The sequence below is a fragment of the Pocillopora damicornis genome, chromosome 8, assembly GCF_964200805.1.
Source record: "Pocillopora damicornis chromosome 8, jaPocDami1.2, whole genome shotgun sequence".
Taxonomy (NCBI): domain Eukaryota; kingdom Metazoa; phylum Cnidaria; class Anthozoa; order Scleractinia; family Pocilloporidae; genus Pocillopora; species Pocillopora damicornis.
Window position 1 is genome coordinate 16,927,327 of NC_142677.1, and position 19,633 is coordinate 16,946,959.

Genomic DNA, 19,633 nt, shown 5'->3' on the forward strand with positions numbered 1-19,633 from the left:
CCTCTCCCTGGAACTTCCTCTGGTGTATACAGATTATTGGCACAGTTTATGAAAGCCATTAGACATCATAAATTAGAACAATAGATGAGTGCTTGTTTGACAATCTAGGAAATAAGATAATTATTTGGCCACTATTCAAAATTCTGCTCCTAAATTTTTATGACTTGAACATATCTCTAACTGCTAGTTTTATTAATTCTTCCTCAAATTGTGGTTACTGGTATGTTGATGCATGCCCTCTTTTCATAGAATATCAATTTTAATTTAGGAATTAAATCAGGCAAATTAAATACAGAGATTAACAGAAAATTCAGCAATAGGAGGTGCTCATGATAAATTGGCTTTTTCTTTGTAATTGTTTTTTATATGTGACTGTTCATGTGATGATGGCTGAAGAGAAATGGTTTCTGCAACTAAATATATTCTGTACATTATGATCTGCAAAATATTATTGATAATAATTTTGTTATTTTCTCTGAGCTTCTAGGTAGCTCAAAATATCTTCTTCCAATTTAGGAGCTCTGGGGAGAATGAAATTTACGTCTACAAAGGAGCCTTGACGGCTCCCTTAAGACCTTAGTGGCGCTGGGTACGCGTTCCCTTCCGGGGTGTTACTTGGTTTAACCCCCATCCAGGGAAGGCCTGGGGTCTAATTGGGATCGTCGACATGGCGGGCAGATAGCCTCGAATTCTTAAGTTTTTTTTAAATTGCGGAACTACAGGAAACTCTGAAGAACCACCAAAAATGGGCTTTCTTTGTGTCAGGGAGGGTGAAGAGTCTCTGATGTGCAATGGAACTTTATATGATCGTCACGAGGAAGCGCTAAACTACAAGGACGGATCATTTTGGGTTTACCTCGGAGTCTACATTGCCTTGGTGTTGTTTGCAGGCGAGTCAGCTTATAAATTATATTCTTTCTCGTAAGAGACTGCAATGATTCACATTTGAGGCGATTTTTCAAAGGTAAACGCACGAACAAAAATCGAAGTAGTTGATTCACAACGAAACTAAAGGTATATAAATTCTTAACGACTGGGCGTTATGGTTTAAAGTTCAGGAATAGCTGTCAAGGAAATGTTAATAATTTAATATTCAAGGTTAACTAAACCTAGCAAAAGTATGGGGATAAAACTTGAATTTGTTACAAAATTCCAGACAAAATTTGATTTGATTATTTTTTTTCAAATATTTTCTACTGGACACGAAGATTATTATTCACATTTATGTATGGAAATCTGGAAGGACGAGGTTACGTTTAGTGTCGTTTAAAAGGTCCTTTTAGTCTCCAAAAGCTCATAATTTTATGAGAAAGGTTGATTTTCGATTTAAAAACCATTTAGCTTTCAATCTTTCATTCTCAGACCTGGCCTGCACTGCTTTTAATGACATATCAATTTATGGTTAATTATATTTTTCAGGTTTGATGTCTGGACTGACCATGGGCCTACTATCACTGGATATTTTGAGTTTAAAAGTTCTGCAAAGGGGAGGGAAGCCACAAGAGAAGAAACATGCTGCTAAAATTTTGCCATTGGTAGAAAAACATCACTTGTTATTGGTCACTCTCCTGTTGGCAAATGCTGCTGCAGTGGAGTCTATGCCAATTTTTATGGATAGGATCTCCAGTCCTGTTATTGCCATCTGTGTTTCAGTTACTGCTGTGCTGTTTTTTGGAGAGTAAGAGGATATATATATAAAGCCTTTTTGTTAAAGACAAAGAGAAAACTTTGGGGTGACACAGCTATTTCTATGTCATACCCATGAATAGGTCTGTTTTTCTCAGAGAGTTGGAGGATATGGAGGGCTTGATCATGATTATGATCAAGATCTTTTAGAAAACTTTGCAGTGACATGGAAATGTTGTTTGTGTCTCTCTATATATATATTTGGCAAATTCCTTTCTGGAAGTGATGCTTTATTCCAAAGATTGTTTACCTGCTTGTACATGTCAGTGTCAGTTATCTTGTCTTGTATTTTCCCAAATAGATTCAGTAACAGTAACAGTAACAGTTCAAAGCAGATGTTGGCAGGCTCTGTGTGGAGTTTAAGTGAAAGAACTGTCTTAATATGCTGATATAGACAAAGCAGAAGAACAAAGTGAGAACTAAGGAATGCAAAATTTAAGATGCTTTCTTATTGTGATCTTTGTGCATTTTATTGACAGAGTTGTTCCTCAAGCCCTATGTACCCGTTATGGCCTGGCTATTGGTGCAACACTGGCACCGTAAGTTGTTCATCTGTGTTGTTGAATGATGGGTGGAATAACTGTTGTTAGTATATACCACACAAGTGAATAGTGCTCATAGGCACACTGATTGGTTAGTGCGGAAGTGAATAGCAAGTACCATTCACCTCTGAGCAGTGGATGAGACAAAATCACACGTCAAAGTTTAATTTTTGACCATTAATGGGTATAATGGAATAAATAAACTAATTTTTTAGTTTCTGTGTGTTATATTATAAAACAACCATTCACCTCAGTGTTTGTGAAAGTGGCAAATATCCACCACTATTCACTGCCACTGAGGTGAATAATTGTTAATTTTTTTTTATCAGTGGGGTAAATCCTTCTTTTAAAAACAGTTCATTTGTGATAAAGGTTCATGAAGGAATTTATAAAGGCTTTGTGTGATCCTGCTTTTGGGAACTATATGTCAAGTAGTATATTTGCATGGATGAAAATGTATTTCTTGTGATACTTCCTCTCACCAAGTATTTTCCAGACAGTGTATGTTGAAATGGTTTCCAAACTAGTGTGATTCACTCTCTCCCTGGTTCCAGATATCTTGTGATAATCCTTAAACAAGAAAAGGAATATGAAACTCACTCTGAATAAGAAGATAATGTCTTAGTTATGTTTCCAGGAAGAAGTATCACTTAGTTTTGTGGACTGCAATTTCCTGCCTGCTGACTACCTGTGAAATTGTTTCGCTTCGCAGGATGGTGAAATTGCTAATGTTGTTACTGTTTGTGATTGCTTGGCCCATTTCTAAACTTTTGGATTGTCTTCTGGGACATGAGCACTCCACTTTCTTCAGACGAGCAGGTACTACTACTGATAGTTGTCTTGTACACAAAACGAGCATCCTTTTTAGCTTGGATCATGATAATTTAGCAGTTTTTGAATGAAGAACTGCCTCTAATCTCTATTCTGTTAGAACTACGGGAACTTGTGGATCTTCACAGAGATTCTGCAGATGCAAATGAAGATCCCCTCAGAGATGACGAGGTCCTGATTATACAGGTATGTTATTGTGTGTGTGGGTTCCCTGTGTCTAGGCACAGCTGAAAGAAAATGCAAGGATATTGCATCCAAAAGGGAGTTTTGGACTGAAAGCTTTTATGAGATGGGGAACTTTTTCCCAGCTTGAACTTTTTTCATAAAGTTGTGTCATCCACATAAATGTCTTATATCAAGTCACTCTACTTAAAGGCATGTTGTGGACAAAAAAGTAAGAGAGTGGGTCCCAAGATCAATCTTTGAGACACTCCTTGTAAAAACTGCTTACTGGTGGAACAGCAGCCATTAATATGAATTTATTATTTCCTGCTTGTAAGATATGACCTAAACCACTTTTTAAGAGTTTTTTGTTAACTTAAAAGGCTTTTTCACAATGACACGGTTGATACTTGAAACTGTTTTTCCAAATTTACTCGTTCACCATATGAAACATGTACAGTATAAATGTGAAAGGCTGGATTAGAATTAGTGTTCAATTTTACACTTGCTATATAGTCCAAGTATTCATCTATGGAAACAGGGATGAGGAGAGGTAATGGGGATGCAATTTTTCAAGGGTTTTTCTGCTTATAAGATGGTATATTATAAGTTGAGTTATACAGAAGGACAAGAAAAACTTTATTACCACCAATTTAAAAATGTTTCAAGTTGTACTTTCAAATTTGAAGCATTGTGCCATCAAGCAGTCTTGTCTAATAATGGTGTCCTGTTGCTGCAGGGAGCATTGGAAATGAGGAACAAAACAGTGGCAGATAGATACACACCTTTGGAGAATGTTTTCATGCTAGATGCAAATTGCAAGCTGGATCATGACACAATGACACAGGTGAGTGTTCAAGAATTTTGAGAAATAGAGCACATTTTAATTGACAGTTTTTAAATTAAATTATGGCACAATTGAGGTTATTTGGAACTAGTGTAAAATATTTCCTTCTGTTCTGTCTCACACTATGGCTAAGCGGAAACCTCTCTAGCCATAATAAGTGGTTTTATACATGAGAAATTTAAACAAAGTTTAACTTTTAGCCCCATGTGAGTGCCAATTGTATTTCACACTTATGCACCAAATGATTGAGAGGTGGTAGACATTTCCTGTATTACAAATTTAAAATTCTCTTTATTTCAATGTTCTTTTTAACTTTTAGACTTGGATAAGTGCCAATTGTATTTCATGCTTTTGTACCAAATGACTGAGAGGTGGCAGATATTTCCTAGAATTCAAATTTCAAATTCTTGTTATTTCAATGTCCTTTTTAATTCTTTTGTTTGGACTCCAGATTAGTGGAAAAGGCCATTCACGTGTACCTGTGTATGAGGGAGACAAAGAAAACATTGTGGGGCTTCTGTTTGTCAAGTCACTTATCATGTTGGACCCTGACGAGGCCACACCCATCAAAGATGTGTACAAAGCTGGATCTTTTCTATGTTCATCTACGACTGAACCTCTGTTTGATTTACTAGACAAGTTTCAGACTGGAAAAAGTATGTATGTGCCTCTAGTGTTTGAGTTTGTTTCAGGGTATGATTCAAAAGCCTACAAAATATGAGAAAGTTGGGGAGAGTTGTGGGGGAAGGATTACACTGGACGAGAGGTACCATTCAAAGGCTATCTGATGTGAAAAAAATCCAAAATTAAATCGAGAATGTGACTTTTTTTCAAGTCTTTTTTATTCAGTTTGAAAATTCCAGAGATCTTCCAGCCGTTATTTGTGAATATTTTAAGTGAGCTCAAACCCGACCCAACTAACTTTTTTTCAGGGTGTCTCTAGTGTTTACATTCTGTGGTACTGTTTATCACGAAAATGAGCCATTGAATTCTTTAACTGAACCTCTTATTATTTTAGGAAAATTTGTAAATGAAAATTGAATTTGAAAGCGAATAATTTTCCTTTTTTTAATCCAGGTCATCTTTGCGTTGTTTTCAAGACACAGATAGACGAAGGTAACAACATGAAATCGGTAAGTAACTGACCAAAGATTGAAATCGTGAGTGAACAATAAGTTGTCCTGTCGAAGGGTTATGAATCTTGAGGTCGATTAATCGAATCTTACATGCAGGAGCGTTACAGGACGTTTGGTTTTACTTTACGTGACATAATCATACGGACTACGTCACTCATAATGTGTTTTCCTTTCACACTGGAATTTTCCAAAGTTCAGCGCATCCATCAGTGACCTTTAGTTTTTTTTTTAACGAATTCGAGATTATCTTCCTCTCCCGTCTAGAATGAAATATATATTTAAGAGGAATTGGCGTATTCCAGGCAAGGCTGCGAAAGTCCCTCTTGCTCCGTTATTTTCTCTTGGTTGTGCTTACAGTAATAATAGCGGAACTCTTTTCCTGTCTCATGTTCTGGACTTGAAACAAAAAAAAATGCTCAAGTTAAGTAAGAAATTATTTATTAATTACTTCAATTTTGGTTTCTGAGACATATGGCTATTTTGGCTCATCTATCAGAACTGGTACGCTCAAACGTTGGTACATGTATTCAGTTGGACTGAAGAGAATGGACACGCGCTTGCTACGCCCTTCTGTGCAGCTAGTGCGCGGGTCTAGACCTCGTGACATTTCTTTTCACAAATCTCAATTTTGTGTTGTCTTCGTAGCGAGTTGTTGGCATTATAACTCTGGAGGATGTGCTTGAGTTGTTGATACAAGAGGAGATCTGGGACGAGGCAGACATAACATGTACTCGAAATCCACCTGACGTCAGCAAGAAGGTGTCTTTGGCCAAAGCGAGGTTGAGTAGAATGAAATCAGTCGATGCTGAAAGATCACGAAGACCGCTCAGTCCTGGTTTCAAACCGCCAGAGGTAAGCTGTGGAGTGTAACTGTCGTACTGTTGTTGTATAACACGGTGGAACCTCAGTCTAACAAACCCATTACATAGCATACACTTTTCTGAAGCTGCTACACCTAGACGGGCTGCCAGTCCATCGAAGGTAACCTCCTTAGCTTTTAACTGTTTGCTGGTACTCCTAGCTGGAGAGAGGCTATGAGAGAGTCAAAAGTGTTGTCAAAGAACATAACAAAACAATTCAGTCAGGGTTCGTATTCGGACCTCTCGATCCTAAATTCACACTTCGAAGTCAGCTTCTCACAGAAGAGGGTGGGTGGGGGGGGGGGGGGTGATGCTCAAACCAAATACCGTCTGTGGTATGGTTTAGATATTTTCCCTGAAAACAACCCGATTTGATTTTCACAGGAGGTTCCGGAAAGGACACAAGATTCATACAGTGACACTCAACCTCTTTTAGGGGACAGCCGGGCAGAGAAATCCTGATTCATCGCGATGTGGAGTGGGAGTTTTGTATTGTACTTGATCATTTGATCACTTGATCATTTTGCATTGGAGTTGACTGCCATGATCGAAACATGAAATATATGTTGTTTGTCATTAGGCATGGTAGAAGGGTGATGAATCAATAGAGTTCATTTCTATTTAGTATCGTGAAATTGAAACTAGAACAATCACAGTAGCAAATCAGAACCATGTTAAGTTACAGGTAAGCGCGGGAAAATGCGAGTAACCAAGTTGCGAGTGATAGTTTTGCATCTGATTGGCTAAGAAGGTGATTGATCGGGACCGGAGTTCTCTAAGAATCTCCTTCGCTGCTCTCCACTCTTTTCCTCTTTATCTTCCATTCAACAACTTACGTGCATACACACGTCTACGTACCTCTAACTTGCTTCTCTTTAAACCTCTTTTATTGCTAACGTTACCACTTAAAATATAAAATTTGGGCAAAATCGCCGTTTCGTTTGATTGATACTTTCCTCTCTAACTATAGAATTAAATATAGACCATAGCTAGATATTGATGGACTGTTGATGGACTGTTTCCATAAACCTCTTTACAACTATATTCCTTTCGTAAGAACGATAAACTGATATTGTCTGTCGCGAAATTGAAATACAATAATTTGCATTTGTAAGTTTCACGCTTTACCTGATTTATAGCTAAACGAAAATGATTTTTCCTTTCGAATATTTAAATGTTTCGCGACAAATTTTGGATTAAAAAGGAGTAAATACGAGTAACAAATACAATTCAACCTTTTTAGGAATGGCTAGATTTTGTATATTATGTTACATGTAATTGGTACTCTTGTTTCTTATCATAACACCTACAAGACAGGTTAAATGTTTGTAAATGTACCTAAATAAAGGTTTCAACATATTGTAGTTCTCACGTTGTCTTCACAACCCTAGGTTTCGCCTATCGGTATACTGGAGCTACGATTGTTGCACACGTTCTAGAAACAAGTTGAAAGATATTCAGCTCTCAAAGGTCAAGAAGCACTTATCTTCGTGAAATGTTAGGCTCTGTTTATAACGTCTCTTTCTTTTTTGAGAGAAAGGAAAAAATGAGATAGCGAAATGAAGGTCTTTTTAACCCCTAAATTGAAATGTGTCCACGATTTACAATTAACTGTACGACTCCTATTGACAGCTGTTATCCGCAGCTGTATGAAAATGATTGGTTGATTCTTACGGTGACGTAGTGGTGTTTGTAAATGACGTAGGACTAATCGCTGCAGCTTCGAAAGACTCGTCATATAAAAATCCTGAAAGGTAAAATGGAACATTTAAAGTTGCAGTTATGCGCGTGCGTTCAGTTTAGAACCTTAATGAAATATATTGGTATTTATATAGTAAGCTCAGTTATGCACGCATTCTGATTGGTTCTCACTTATGATCTCTTGGAGGACAGACGCATAGATGACGTCATCGTTAAAACTTTTTTTTAATTCTTTATTATATAAAACGAATAGATTCCAAGTTGCCGTGCGTCTGTTCAGTAATAGATCACAGAGGACGTCAAAATGTGGTAAGAACATCAGTGACAAACTCGGCTGCGCCTCGTGTGCCACTTTTTTGTTCTTATCACATTTTGACGTCATCTGTGATCTATTACTGAACAGACGCACGGCAACTTGGAATCTATTTGTTAAACATCTACTTTATCAACTAGCGTTCAATCACAAATGGTGAGATCTGATTGGTTTCGCTACACGCTATCTACTCCGTAGTACATAGTGAGTAGCCTGACAAAAACGAGTTTAAACGAACAAGAAAAAATCTTTTGTCGCCGTAGACTACAACTAGCTACCGTATGTTCAAATTTATCCAGTATTCGAGGTATTTTAGGGAAAACACTTATCGGAATGCCTGAAAGGAGTATTTGAAATCTAAAAGTTAAGGGTGAAAGAATATGGGTCAGCCAGACCTTAAAACATGAGAGATATGACCTTATGGCTTACCAGCAATACTGGCCGTCATAAAGCAGGCTATTGTAGCTGCAAACAGGGTCCTTATAGCAATTCTCGCCATGTCCCCCTCTCGGCTACGTGCCATTGGACCCAGTCCTCCAAGTAACACACCCAGGCCGAGAAAATTTGTAAATCCACACAAAGCATAAGTTGTAATGACTTCCGATCGACGCTATAAGAAAATGAGAAAAATGAAAGAGTCACAGGAAAAAGGTGGAATTACGCGATAGAGAGATATAGAATTCCCATTTTTAGAAAGTGTTGTGTGTACTCTGTAAATAAAACTGGTCAGGTGGCCTCTCGGTAGCCTTCCGTAACCTTTCTAACCAAAGAAACTTCGAAATTTCTTAGGAAACGTTCAGCTTTCCCAGGAAATAAGCGAAACATCAGCAGACTATCGCAAGGCTATCAAAACGACCATCTGCCCACTTCTTAATTGTGTAGGTGAACTGCATATCAGAGAATTGTTAAATCCACTTGGATTAAACCCTTTATATCCTAACATCAGTATGCAAGTCCTTCCTACTGTTCTCCATACATACCCTTAGGTACTTACAGGGAGAATTTGTCTAACAATCAAGAGCTTATTGAGGTTGCGATCATTTCCTTTGTTCTCATTACCTTAATATATGATTCAGGGGTGATACTGTTGGGAGAAATAAGACGCTTATTACTGTCAGGGGTCAAATGGGAGTTACCAAGAAGTTATTTCTCTATACAACGTCAGAACATCACTAAGCAGAAAAGTGACGAGAATGACGAAAAGTATCAACTGCGGGATATCATTTGATTCAACAAAAACTTCTCGGAAGTAAACTTTTTTAGAAGTTTATGGTAGTGAGTGGGGAGAATCGCTATTGAGATCTTAGTCAATGGTGTTACATTCTTACTGATATCGTGGGTCCTCCATTCATTTCGTTTCGGTTCTTTATGTATGGAGCCATCTCAAGGTAAGCCACGAACTCGTTGAGAAATGTTTTTATCCCGAGGAACCTCCCCACAGTATTGCAGTCGGCCCAGTCTACTCCCATGAGAAACGCAAACGGCATGAAAAGGTAGGAGCAGATTACCTGAGGTGGAGAGGAAAATAAAAAGGTCCGTTCCTTCAAAACAAGTCATTAGGACATTTGGAAGCAAGAATTAATCAAGAGAAAAAGAAGGGAACATAAATTTGGTCTCGATTGAAGTACATTTGAACAAAAAGGTAGAAAATTAAGTATTACAAAACCAAATTGCCATCAAATGTCCATGGCTATTTGTTTATAGTAGACATAACTACCGCGTTTCAATTTTAATCAAAGTTGACTCTCGTAACTAATACCTCGCGAGAGAAAGCGCGCATGGCAGAGTAACCTTAAAAAAAAAATTTTGAACTCATCAAGACATATACGAAAGAGTAAAACCAACTCTGTTGCAGTTATTTCTGACACACACCGAAGTCGCACAAGAGTTGCGCTTGGATTCGGTTGTCGCGTTGACCCCAGACGGGAGCACGCCAAGTTTGCATTGGGATCGCGCTAAGATCGCGAAGGTACGCGCGCAACAAGATTGCATTAACTTCACTGCACGAATTTTTCCTGATGCCTTGGTTTTCAATACATAGTAGATAATTTACGATTTGATTAAACATACACGTAATCTAATTAAATTTATACTAATGGTTGAAAAATTATGAATTTTTCACCTGAAAACTAAGTTCGGAGTATCCCACCATACTTCCAATATAAGACAGCACCGCGTTGAAGAACGCGATAAAAGCAAAGAACGTGATCAACATGGCGGCAACGTTGGCAACCAAAGAAATTGCGGTTGATGCTCCTTTGGCAGCAGCCTCTATGAGATTTCTTTCCTCGCTTCACAAAATTAAACAAAATAAATTGAGCACTGAGAGTAATGAAGAGATTGTATCGCAAAGATTCTTTTAAAACGTGCGAGTTAAAATTAGGGGAACATGGGAGATGACCTCGCGCAGGAAGCGCGCGTGAGTGCAAAGGGTAACTCCGTAGCCTCTCAGTTACTTGTGCGATTTAACTTGAACACAAAGTTAGTTATCAGTCTTCGTTCTTGATAAAGGGCTCGTTCAAGGCATTGAATTATTATTTCAAACTTTGATACTACGAACTTACGGATTGTCGAAATGTATATCGCCCTGTGAAGTGGTCTGGGGTACTTCTGTCTCTGGGTACATGATTTTAGAAACAGCCAGAGCAGCAGGCGCTGACATTACCGAGGCTGCGACCAAATGTGAGGCCTGGATCCCAACACCGATATACGCCGCCATTATTCCCCCTGCCACTGTAGCCAGGCCTCCTGTCATGACCGCATGGAGCTCGGATTGAGTTAAAGTTGCAAGAAATGGTCTGATCATTAAAGGTGCTTCTGTCTAGAGAAATTCAAGTGGAAAGAAATTGACGTTAGACGAAAGAAACTGAGGTTATTGGGAGCCACACTTGATGCATTCGCTGGGATATGGTGACACCTCTATTGAATTTAGGTTATGACATGTCCAACATGGATGAAATCCTGTTTTTCATGAACGTCTGCAATGCGACTAGTCGAAAAGGAAACACCATTTCCCTTCTTTAACTGACTTAAGAGTAACTAAAATAACCTAAGATCTGAACCAGGAGCCACCCCACCGTCCAGTCAAGTAAAGTCCTAAGTGTCAATCCGTTAGAGAGATGCATGAGATGCAATTCACATGATACCGTCAGGAAAGGCGCTCAAGAGGGTTATCACATTACCTGTCCGACGAAAATATTTCCAGCGGCCGAGAGAGACTCGGCAGCTGATGTCCCCATGGTGACCTGCATGAGCCAGGCAATCTTGGTGATGATCAGCGGCATCACACCCAGGTAGTAAAGAACTGAGATGAAAGAGCTGAAGAATATGATGACCGTTAGAACCTGGAAAAAAATTGTAGAACACTCCATGAACGATGATGAATACGTCATGAAGGATTATTTAATATCCCTTTTTGCAAAAGAGTAGTGACGCAATCTCAACCTATGCAAAATACTTCGAAGCGAAGATATTTAGGTATATTCGGCTCGTAGAAAATGTTCATTTCAAATAATTTTTAGCCGAGACAAGTTGGAAAAACATCTTTGCACCAAACTTAATTTAGTGGTCATAGAGAGAGTAAGTCTCGATTGAGTTTCGATAGCATTGCTTTGGTTTTGCTTTACTTCGGTCTGTGATTGGTCTACAAAACTTGAGTCATACTCTGAACCAATCAGACGCCAGACGCAAAACAATCGTGACTTGGTCGCCCGTTTGTTAGTTTGTTTGTTTCTACTTTGCGTCATCATTGGCTAATGATGACGCAGACCTTTGCTATGATTGGTCGTTGTGATTATTTTGGTATTTGTATTTCGACTGCGAATTGAAAACTGCTCTATGGCTGGAGGACTGATATTAACACACTTTTACATGCAAGAGTTTCTTTGGCATCTTTACAACCAGTTCGTTTTAATACCTTAAATGCGATATAGTGGGACGCAAATTCATTTCCGAATACAAATGCAGACCCAACATCCGTGTAGTCGAGAAATCTTGCCACAGTGTCTCCGATAAATTTAAAGACTGTGAATCCTTGAGGGGTCCTGAGGATTATCAGAGCGAACACAAACTGCATTCCCATCCCCCACAGGACCGGCCTCCATTTCACCTACAAAAAAAAGTACATTTAAGTGCTAAAAGCGTGGATCTCTACTTTTTATTTCTAGTTTCACCCCGACGTTTTCGAATCGTTTTTTTATTACTTTTTCCTCTACACCTTTTTTTAAGTGTCTTGCATTAAAAGCGTTGCTCGCAAAATTGAAGTCTTTATTACTCTCTTCATCAACCAAGGTACTACCAGCCAATAAGGAACAAAATTATCAAGCATTCATAACGTTAACACCATTTGACTCAGGGAACTCTTTCCAAGCTTTTAGCTTGTCTTAAATGAATTATAAAAGAGAAAATCCTCTTTTGGTTTATAAAATTTGTAATCTTGCCTTTACCAAAGTTACCCCCACCATCACCATCGTATTCCTCCCTGCCCCACCCACGTGGATCGCAGTGCCAACATAGTTTTCCATGACGTATGCGCATGCGCAATTGTTACTGAGATTCCGACTCACTTTTTTTCGGTGCACCGAAAACACGTAACTAATTCCGACATAGACCAGCATTCCTAGCACGGATATGAATCTTCTCGGCTCCTTAGCTGTGTCGAGACCAAACCACAAACCAATTAACGTCAATATCACGAGAAGCACAATCCTGTGGGAAGATTAATGAGTATCAAAACAAAACAATGAAAGAACTAACTTACAAAAAAGTTGCATACCGTAGTTTTACAAAGATATAACGCTCTACTGTACAAGATCAGTTATTGTTCCTGAAGACTTGCTCATTGCGACAAACGGGCGATCGACATCGCTGATCGCGCAGGGCTCCCAGTGCACAGGTGGCATGTTGAGGACCATCCAGCGCATCAGTTTTAAAGCTGACCCATCATAGAATTGCGTTTACGTAGAACACTTTAATTCTAAGGATTTATAGTCTCATCTCTAGTGAAGAGTGGGTCCTCATTCGGATGGTTTCAGGTGACACTCTTCTTCTTTAGTACCCCGCCCAACGATCACAAGGAAGTTTCCCTTTGAGCGATCCAACTTTCGACCAATCGTTACCTCTGCATAAAAATTGCGCACTCATCTGGGGTAACTCATCTGCATACTTAATATTCCATTGAAGTTACTCAAGTAACTTACCATCTAAGGATCCTCCATTTCTTTCGAATCAGTGAAATAACGGGTAAACAGCATAAAGTGTAAATTTCCCCTCCACAATGGTCACGAATAAACATGTAGATCACGCAAAACCAGAATACCAGCGAGATGGCGAAGAGCCCTCTTACATGGTGAAATCCACTGATACTGATGGCTACAGCGCCCGGTAAGAGAGAAAAAGGCACTCAGTTTTATCTAACCAATTTTATCCTGGTCTACTCTAATACACTACGGTAGTAGACGTTCTTGGGATGATCTTAGTAAAATTTTTCCCTTTTAGAATTAATACCAAGGGTCCATTTGTAAAATTTATAAATTAACATCTGATTTCTATTCCCTGGCCTTGTTCCCTTGATTCTGTTGTCTCCTTGCAGCCGTCTCCGGGATGTCACGCAACGAATTTAAGGGTGGGTGGTTGCGTGATATGTCTGAAAAAGCCGAGAGGGAGAGAATTGATCCGATCACACTTTGACTCATTCGCTTCACCTCATTCATCCTATAACTAATCGCTTTACCTCTAACCTATGACCCTGTTGTTTGCTTGTGACTCAGTGGCACTCACCTATAACTGTGTAAATAAGCAGTAGAAGCGAAATGATCACAACAATGACCTGAAAGGAGTAACGGTCCCAAAGGACATGTAAAGTCCTTATCCGTCTACGCAAGCCTTTTTCCTCAGAGGCTGCGCGTGGCCTTCCATTCTCGAGCGCGTCCGCAATGTCAATGTTATCCATAGCCGTGGAATACAAAACTGAGACCTGAAACAACGAAACACAAGCACATTTATTATGAAAAAGAACACCTATGTTTGAAATTCAATCTGCTTTATTCAATCGCTCTCTAATTGGCTCAAAGGCTGCGCGCTGGTACCATGCGTCTAGGAGAAAGAATGTAGGAGTCTACCATTTTTCTCTCTTTTGCTGCCGCCGGTAGTTTGGTCATTCTCGCGACACGCTCCTTGGCCCTCATGAACTGTTGCAGAAAGTGTGCAGTATGGCTTGCTAGACATACACTTCCGTCATTAATGGTCTGAGCAAGCCTTGCCCGGGAAAAATAGAATGAACGTGCTTTTTAATCGAAGGCGATTTAATAGTAAGGGTCTGGTAAGAGTGGTATGGTATGTTTACATCATCTTTTTCCCCCGCAACTGCATACACTCTTTTATTCAAACTCGTTCTAAATCGAAATCTCCTTACCTGAATCAAGCTCGTGTCAGTGTGTCTTTTTCTCTTGTACGGTTTTTACGATTAAATGCGATGATGAACGGGTTATTTTCACAGGATTATCACAAGCTTCTAGCGGAGCTAGTTACAAGAAGGGGAAACTAATCCCTTTTCCTCGCCCCACCCAGTCTCTTGTTTACTTAGAGGAAAGGGGTAAAACCTGCACCTGCTATTGTACGTCGATGTTTGTTCTTGTTATGCATAATCGTAAAATTAGAAATTCGTCGGTTATAGCCCCCCCCCCCATTCTCCACTCAGCTGCAAACAAACAAACAAAAACCAGATAAAAGGAATACACACTCGTCCCCAGCAGGAGAGGGGGGACACTTTAAAAAGCGGGGTTTGTTATGTCGAGCTGCTAAAACTCCAACCCTGTTTATAGGTAAAACCAAAATCGTTTCAATTCGCCTCCCAGCCTAAGCGAAAAAATTGCTATGGACTGTAGCATATCGATGTCAGACAGAAGCATCTAGCATATTGCCATGCATTTTACCGCAGCCAAAGAGTACTATACCGTAACAAAAGAGTAGCTTCCGGGCATCCGCAAGATCGGACATCAACGCCGTGAGAGAAAAGTGTCACTAGGGAGGACACACGAGATTGGCTCAAGAGGTGTTGTGGAAATGTGTAGAGGTTTGATATTGAATGCTATCATGCTTTGATGAACATGTGTTTTGGTCTGACAAGCAACACGAGGTGATAATTAAATGATGATGTTTTGGTGGACGTTAATTAACTTCACTATTAGCATGATTTCGTAATCACATACAGAAGACTAAACAAAGTTCTTCCATAAAAAGCCAAGTTACAAATTTTTTATTACTTTTTTACTTGATGATCTCTTGAAGGTTATATTGCAAAGAAGTTTGCTACTTTCAAAGTAATCATGGTTGTGTCAAGAGTTCATATGGATTAAGCAGTGTAATAGGCCTCTACTCAATGTCAGCTCAATGTTGTGACTTAACTTCTATCGGCGAGATTTTACTTCAGCTACCCTATTAATGCAGATGTGCGATCATGCCAGGTTGTTGATGAACATCGTTGGCTATCTCTATCTTATTTAGAACTAAACATTTACAAGAGCCACAAAATGGACCAACCTGATTATAATCACGATTCATTGCAAGTCGATGATTAGTGAAATCCGGCGCTCTGCCACGTGGAAGCCTTTGATCGATGCTTTCTCTGTATCTTCAGCGTCTTAGATCAAAGATCACCTCGACAACAACTTTACATGAACGCTACATGTTCTGCGTTTTCAAATCGATTGCAAGTTTACTTAGACCGAGTGCGAGCAATTGACAAACCGTTCGCGGCGTCAAGTTGTGATGGCTTATTAATAGGTGATTTATGTGATTAAAAATGCAAATTTCTTTGCAGCTATGGTGATGTATTAGATACGGTTGGGTGCGCTAGGTTTGTTGAATGGAATTGGAAAGTTTATTTAATTTTGCAAAAAAGAAAATAATCCCGTTGTTGGTTTAAGATCCGCCCTTTAATAGATATTCTTGAAACTTGTCCAAACTTCCGTTCGTCGAGTGGCTTATGGACAAAAAGCTCCTTTCGAGAATTAGTCTCAACATTGATTTAGCCGTAGTGATCTAGTAGCCTTTCTCTACTGGAATCAAGAGTCTCAAGAGTCAGAGTCATCCGTCTTCGCCTTAGAAACCTCTTCAGTAATATTGTTTCTATAAAGGTTTTAACGGTAGATGAGACCTTGTACGGTAAGGCTTGTTGGTACCTCTTCAAGAAATGGGAAAACTAAAACTAAATGTAACCTTTATGTGGAACACACGTCTAAAAATTCCTGGTTGGAAATTTATGATTTGGACTTGTTTCAGGTTCCAAGACCTAAAGAAGAAATCTCCTCGAAACTCTTCGTCGAAATCTATACAAATAAGGAACACAAATTACATTCACTTTTGCCAGAAGTGAACGCATCTACTTACAGCCTCGGGGACCAAAGACTACATAAACTATCAAGATGTAGGACTGAACGTTGCAAGAACAGTTTTATTCTAAGTCACGTTTTTAATAACTAGATATTTAATTAATTGCAATCATATTTTTAATTATATACTATATTATAGGGTCTTTACAGTTTTCTTATTGTATTTATATATATATTTATATATATATTAGTAATTGTAAGCTAGACGTAATTCAGCCTATAGATGCTATGTTTTTAGTCAATAAAACTATCTGTCTATCTATCTATCTTTCTATCTATAGTCCTTCGCGTTTTCTTTTCAATGAAGGACTAAGGTACGTGTAGATTGCTGCTAACCCAAACCATGCTAGTAGTCAGAAAAGACAATAACAAAAAAAGGTGAGATCGTAAAACAGCTGCAGTCTAGTCTCATCGCCACCACAGGTACATGTATCTACCTCAGGTACGAGACGTATTATTTAAAAAACACTTGTGCTTGTCATGTTGATGACCGTTTATTTTCATCCATCTAGCTTTTAATTCATATCAGTCCGTAACAAAACTAACCGAAATAAGATGGACATGTCTGACTCATCTGCCTTAGATTTTCCATTGGTATTTTTGTAATTTTTCAATATCAAACGCATGTGTCTGAAATTGGACGGAAACGTCCAAAATGGGACAGAAACGACCGAAATGGGAGGGGAGTAGCAAATCATTTGTGAAGTACCTTTCCTCTTGTGTCATCCGACTCTATCTCGTGTAAATTTATATCCCATGATTCAGTGGGCGCACATGAAACACGTGGTAGGACGCTAACAGTTTTCTTTGTAACAGTTTTCCCTCCGTGAAGGTGATGTACGGTAGGTTATTTATTTCTTGACTTCTAGCGAACTGTCAGGTTATTTTCTAAATTCTTAAAGCTAGTTAACCATACAAGGAGGAAATCGTGGGAAAAGAGGGAGTCAGAACGATAAAATCGTAGAGTTGTGAACTTGCCTCAGCCCATTTACCTCACTACTGAAATGCATTTTTCTTGTTTTTCCTTAGAGTTTTTTCCTTTTGTAATCTGATTGACTGCGGTGATTAATTTCGTTTTGGTTTTATGATACTTAATCATATTTTGCTCTAAAGCCAGATAACTGTTTACTAGTTGTGAAGGAAAAAACGCGTAGCATTTTGGCTCTTTCACTCTCTTTCACTTCCAAGATCTGAATTTCACTTCTTTGCAATGTTTGCAATGCATTCTTTTTTATTTTGAGCTGTTAAGAGTTTGGTGTTAATTCTAAGAACATCTCTCCGTTTACAATTTCTTTTTGCATATCAGCTTTCTGCTCAAAAGTTTATTGTTATTATTATATATAGGGAGAAATTGCTTTTTGGTCACTCTTGCTGGCTAGAGATTTGATAACTTTTCTGTAAGGCCCCCATATTCTATCTGTGAGTGTTTAGGATAATGAAACCTTAGAGAAGGGGCTCATGATATTATGTTCAGATCATAATTATATTCTGTGTTATTAAATTTCATTCACACTGATGAACAACTGTGAAGTTATGAACAGAGTGGATGATTATTCCATTAACTCTCTTTCAGAGTGAATGAACTCAGTAAGAGAGTTCAAGAACAGAGAATGGTTCTTTAGCCTAAGACTCACTTTATTTTGTTTGTCTTACTAGGATACCTTTGTTGATTAAGACTTAAAGCATGGGGTAAAGGAAACAGGTAAGTTAGTGATGATTTGTCCTTGTTTTGTTTGTGGAAGAGACTATTTACTTAATAAAAATGATTTCTTGGTAGATAGTTACTCATCACAGGGTCTCCCATACTTGGAAGACATTTCAGAGAATTTGCAATAGCAATTTTACCCCTTATCACCAATTACTATGTGTCTGTGTTAGCTTTGATGAAAGTGCAGGGGTCCTGAAACCAGTTACAGATGTGGACTGGCTGACATAGCAGCACTGTCTTTGCACTTGTGGTAGAAGGCTTTGTTGATGTGTTGGGATTCTGCATGTGCTGAGCTAACAATTCTTAACCCTTTACACCCTGACAGTGGTATTTATATTCTCCACATTGTTATCTTAAATTTCCCTCATAGTACTGACAAGGAGAATTTGTTTGACCTTCAGAACCTTCTTAAATTGGTGATCTTATCCCATATTCTCATGACCTTTATATTTGATTCAATAGTGGTTCTGTAAAGAGAAATTAGAGGCCAGTCACTCTTAGGGGTTCAAGAGGTAACGGGACTTGTTTATGTACTTAGTTGTTCCTCCATTATTTTATGTAAATTTTGATTGTGGTTTTCTCTTTTTTTTTTTGAGGTCTATGTTGCTGCCATCAGGGACTTGGAAATTTAACTTGCAGTATATTTTTGAGGCCAGGATATTTCGCAGATTCTTGTAGTGAACATCTGGGCAGCTGAAACTTACCACTAAGAAAAGGTTCTGAAGACTATTCTTGATGTCAGGAGATGCAAGTGCTGAAACCCTTAAATGAAATACTTTCAGTGCATGCCTAACTGCAGTCATTTTCATCAGTTCTGTTGCAATGTCATTGACAAAAGCCTTTCTCATGACCCTCTACATTCAGACAACCACACTGTATCATTGAATGGTACTTCCATTGACAAATAAAGTTTTGTTGAGATTGAGTTGTGTTTATCTATTATTGACAAAGATTTTTACCAATCATCTACATAAAATCCTCTCTGCCTCATGGTTACTGAATGGTAGAATGATGTTCATCTCTTCATAAGGTTTGAGGCAGAGATAGAAGAAAACTATACTGTTACTTTGTATTGCAGAACTGTATCTTTTTATTAACATGCAACTTGCCTTCAAGAGATAATATTATAACTAGTAAGTTTGCACAACACAGAACACGAGTGTATCAATACCAATGCTACATACCTAGTGTACTGGTAAATTGAACTATTGTGTTCTCTTTTGTCTCTGGAAACAAACAAAACTGAACATTTTACAACTAAATTCCAATGTTGGGCCTTGCCAGACATGAGGTGGGGTTTTAAGGGATGCAGATAAATTATTTTATTAATTTTTACTCTATGTGATACCACTGCACCATATAGCAAAGAAAAAAAAACAATACAAAATAACCTGGTTGATAGTTTGTGGTTTGTATTTGTACACCAAATATCAAAATATCATAAAGAGTGAGATAAA

At 38.5% G+C, this 19,633-nt stretch overlaps 2 protein-coding genes and 1 long non-coding RNA gene across 5 annotated transcripts; 2 read left to right on the top strand and 1 right to left on the bottom strand.

Annotated features, from left to right (window-relative positions):
* Positions 1–605: 605 nt before the first annotated feature.
* On the top strand, positions 606–7,421 carry LOC113672027 (uncharacterized). 2 transcript variants are annotated; one of them, XM_027188296.2, is made up of 10 exons: positions 606–890; positions 1,420–1,678; positions 2,166–2,225; positions 2,941–3,047; positions 3,160–3,245; positions 3,961–4,068; positions 4,520–4,724; positions 5,146–5,201; positions 5,850–6,056; positions 6,449–7,421. In XM_027188296.2, exons 1-10 carry the CDS (start codon positions 746–748, stop codon positions 6,524–6,526), a joined length of 1,311 nt encoding a protein of 436 aa, XP_027044097.2. In that variant the 5' UTR covers positions 606–745; the 3' UTR covers positions 6,527–7,421. The 2 variants fall into 2 exon arrangements, with proteins under 2 accessions (XP_027044097.2, XP_027044098.2); XM_027188297.2 differs by having other exon boundaries at positions 643–964.
* Positions 6,934–15,883, bottom strand: LOC113672026 (solute carrier family 28 member 3). Of its 2 annotated transcripts, none has more exons than XM_027188294.2 (11): positions 15,618–15,883; positions 13,857–14,052; positions 13,277–13,448; positions 12,644–12,785; positions 11,995–12,186; positions 11,261–11,422; positions 10,643–10,899; positions 10,201–10,369; positions 9,407–9,586; positions 8,508–8,688; positions 6,934–7,811 (listed from the first exon to the last, which is right to left on the bottom strand). In XM_027188294.2, exons 1-11 carry the CDS (start codon positions 15,636–15,638, stop codon positions 7,735–7,737), a joined length of 1,749 nt encoding a protein of 582 aa, XP_027044095.2. In that variant the 5' UTR covers positions 15,639–15,883; the 3' UTR covers positions 6,934–7,734. The 2 variants fall into 2 exon arrangements, with proteins under 2 accessions (XP_027044095.2, XP_089069916.1); XM_089213790.1 differs by having other exon boundaries at positions 13,906–14,052; positions 15,618–15,847.
* Positions 15,884–17,223: 1,340 nt separating this feature from the next.
* On the top strand, positions 17,224–19,101 carry LOC149041647 (uncharacterized). The gene is made up of 3 exons (XR_016188918.1): positions 17,224–17,310; positions 18,125–18,170; positions 18,773–19,101. It is a non-coding gene; the product is annotated as an uncharacterized LOC149041647 (long non-coding RNA).
* Positions 19,102–19,633: the final 532 nt, after the last annotated feature.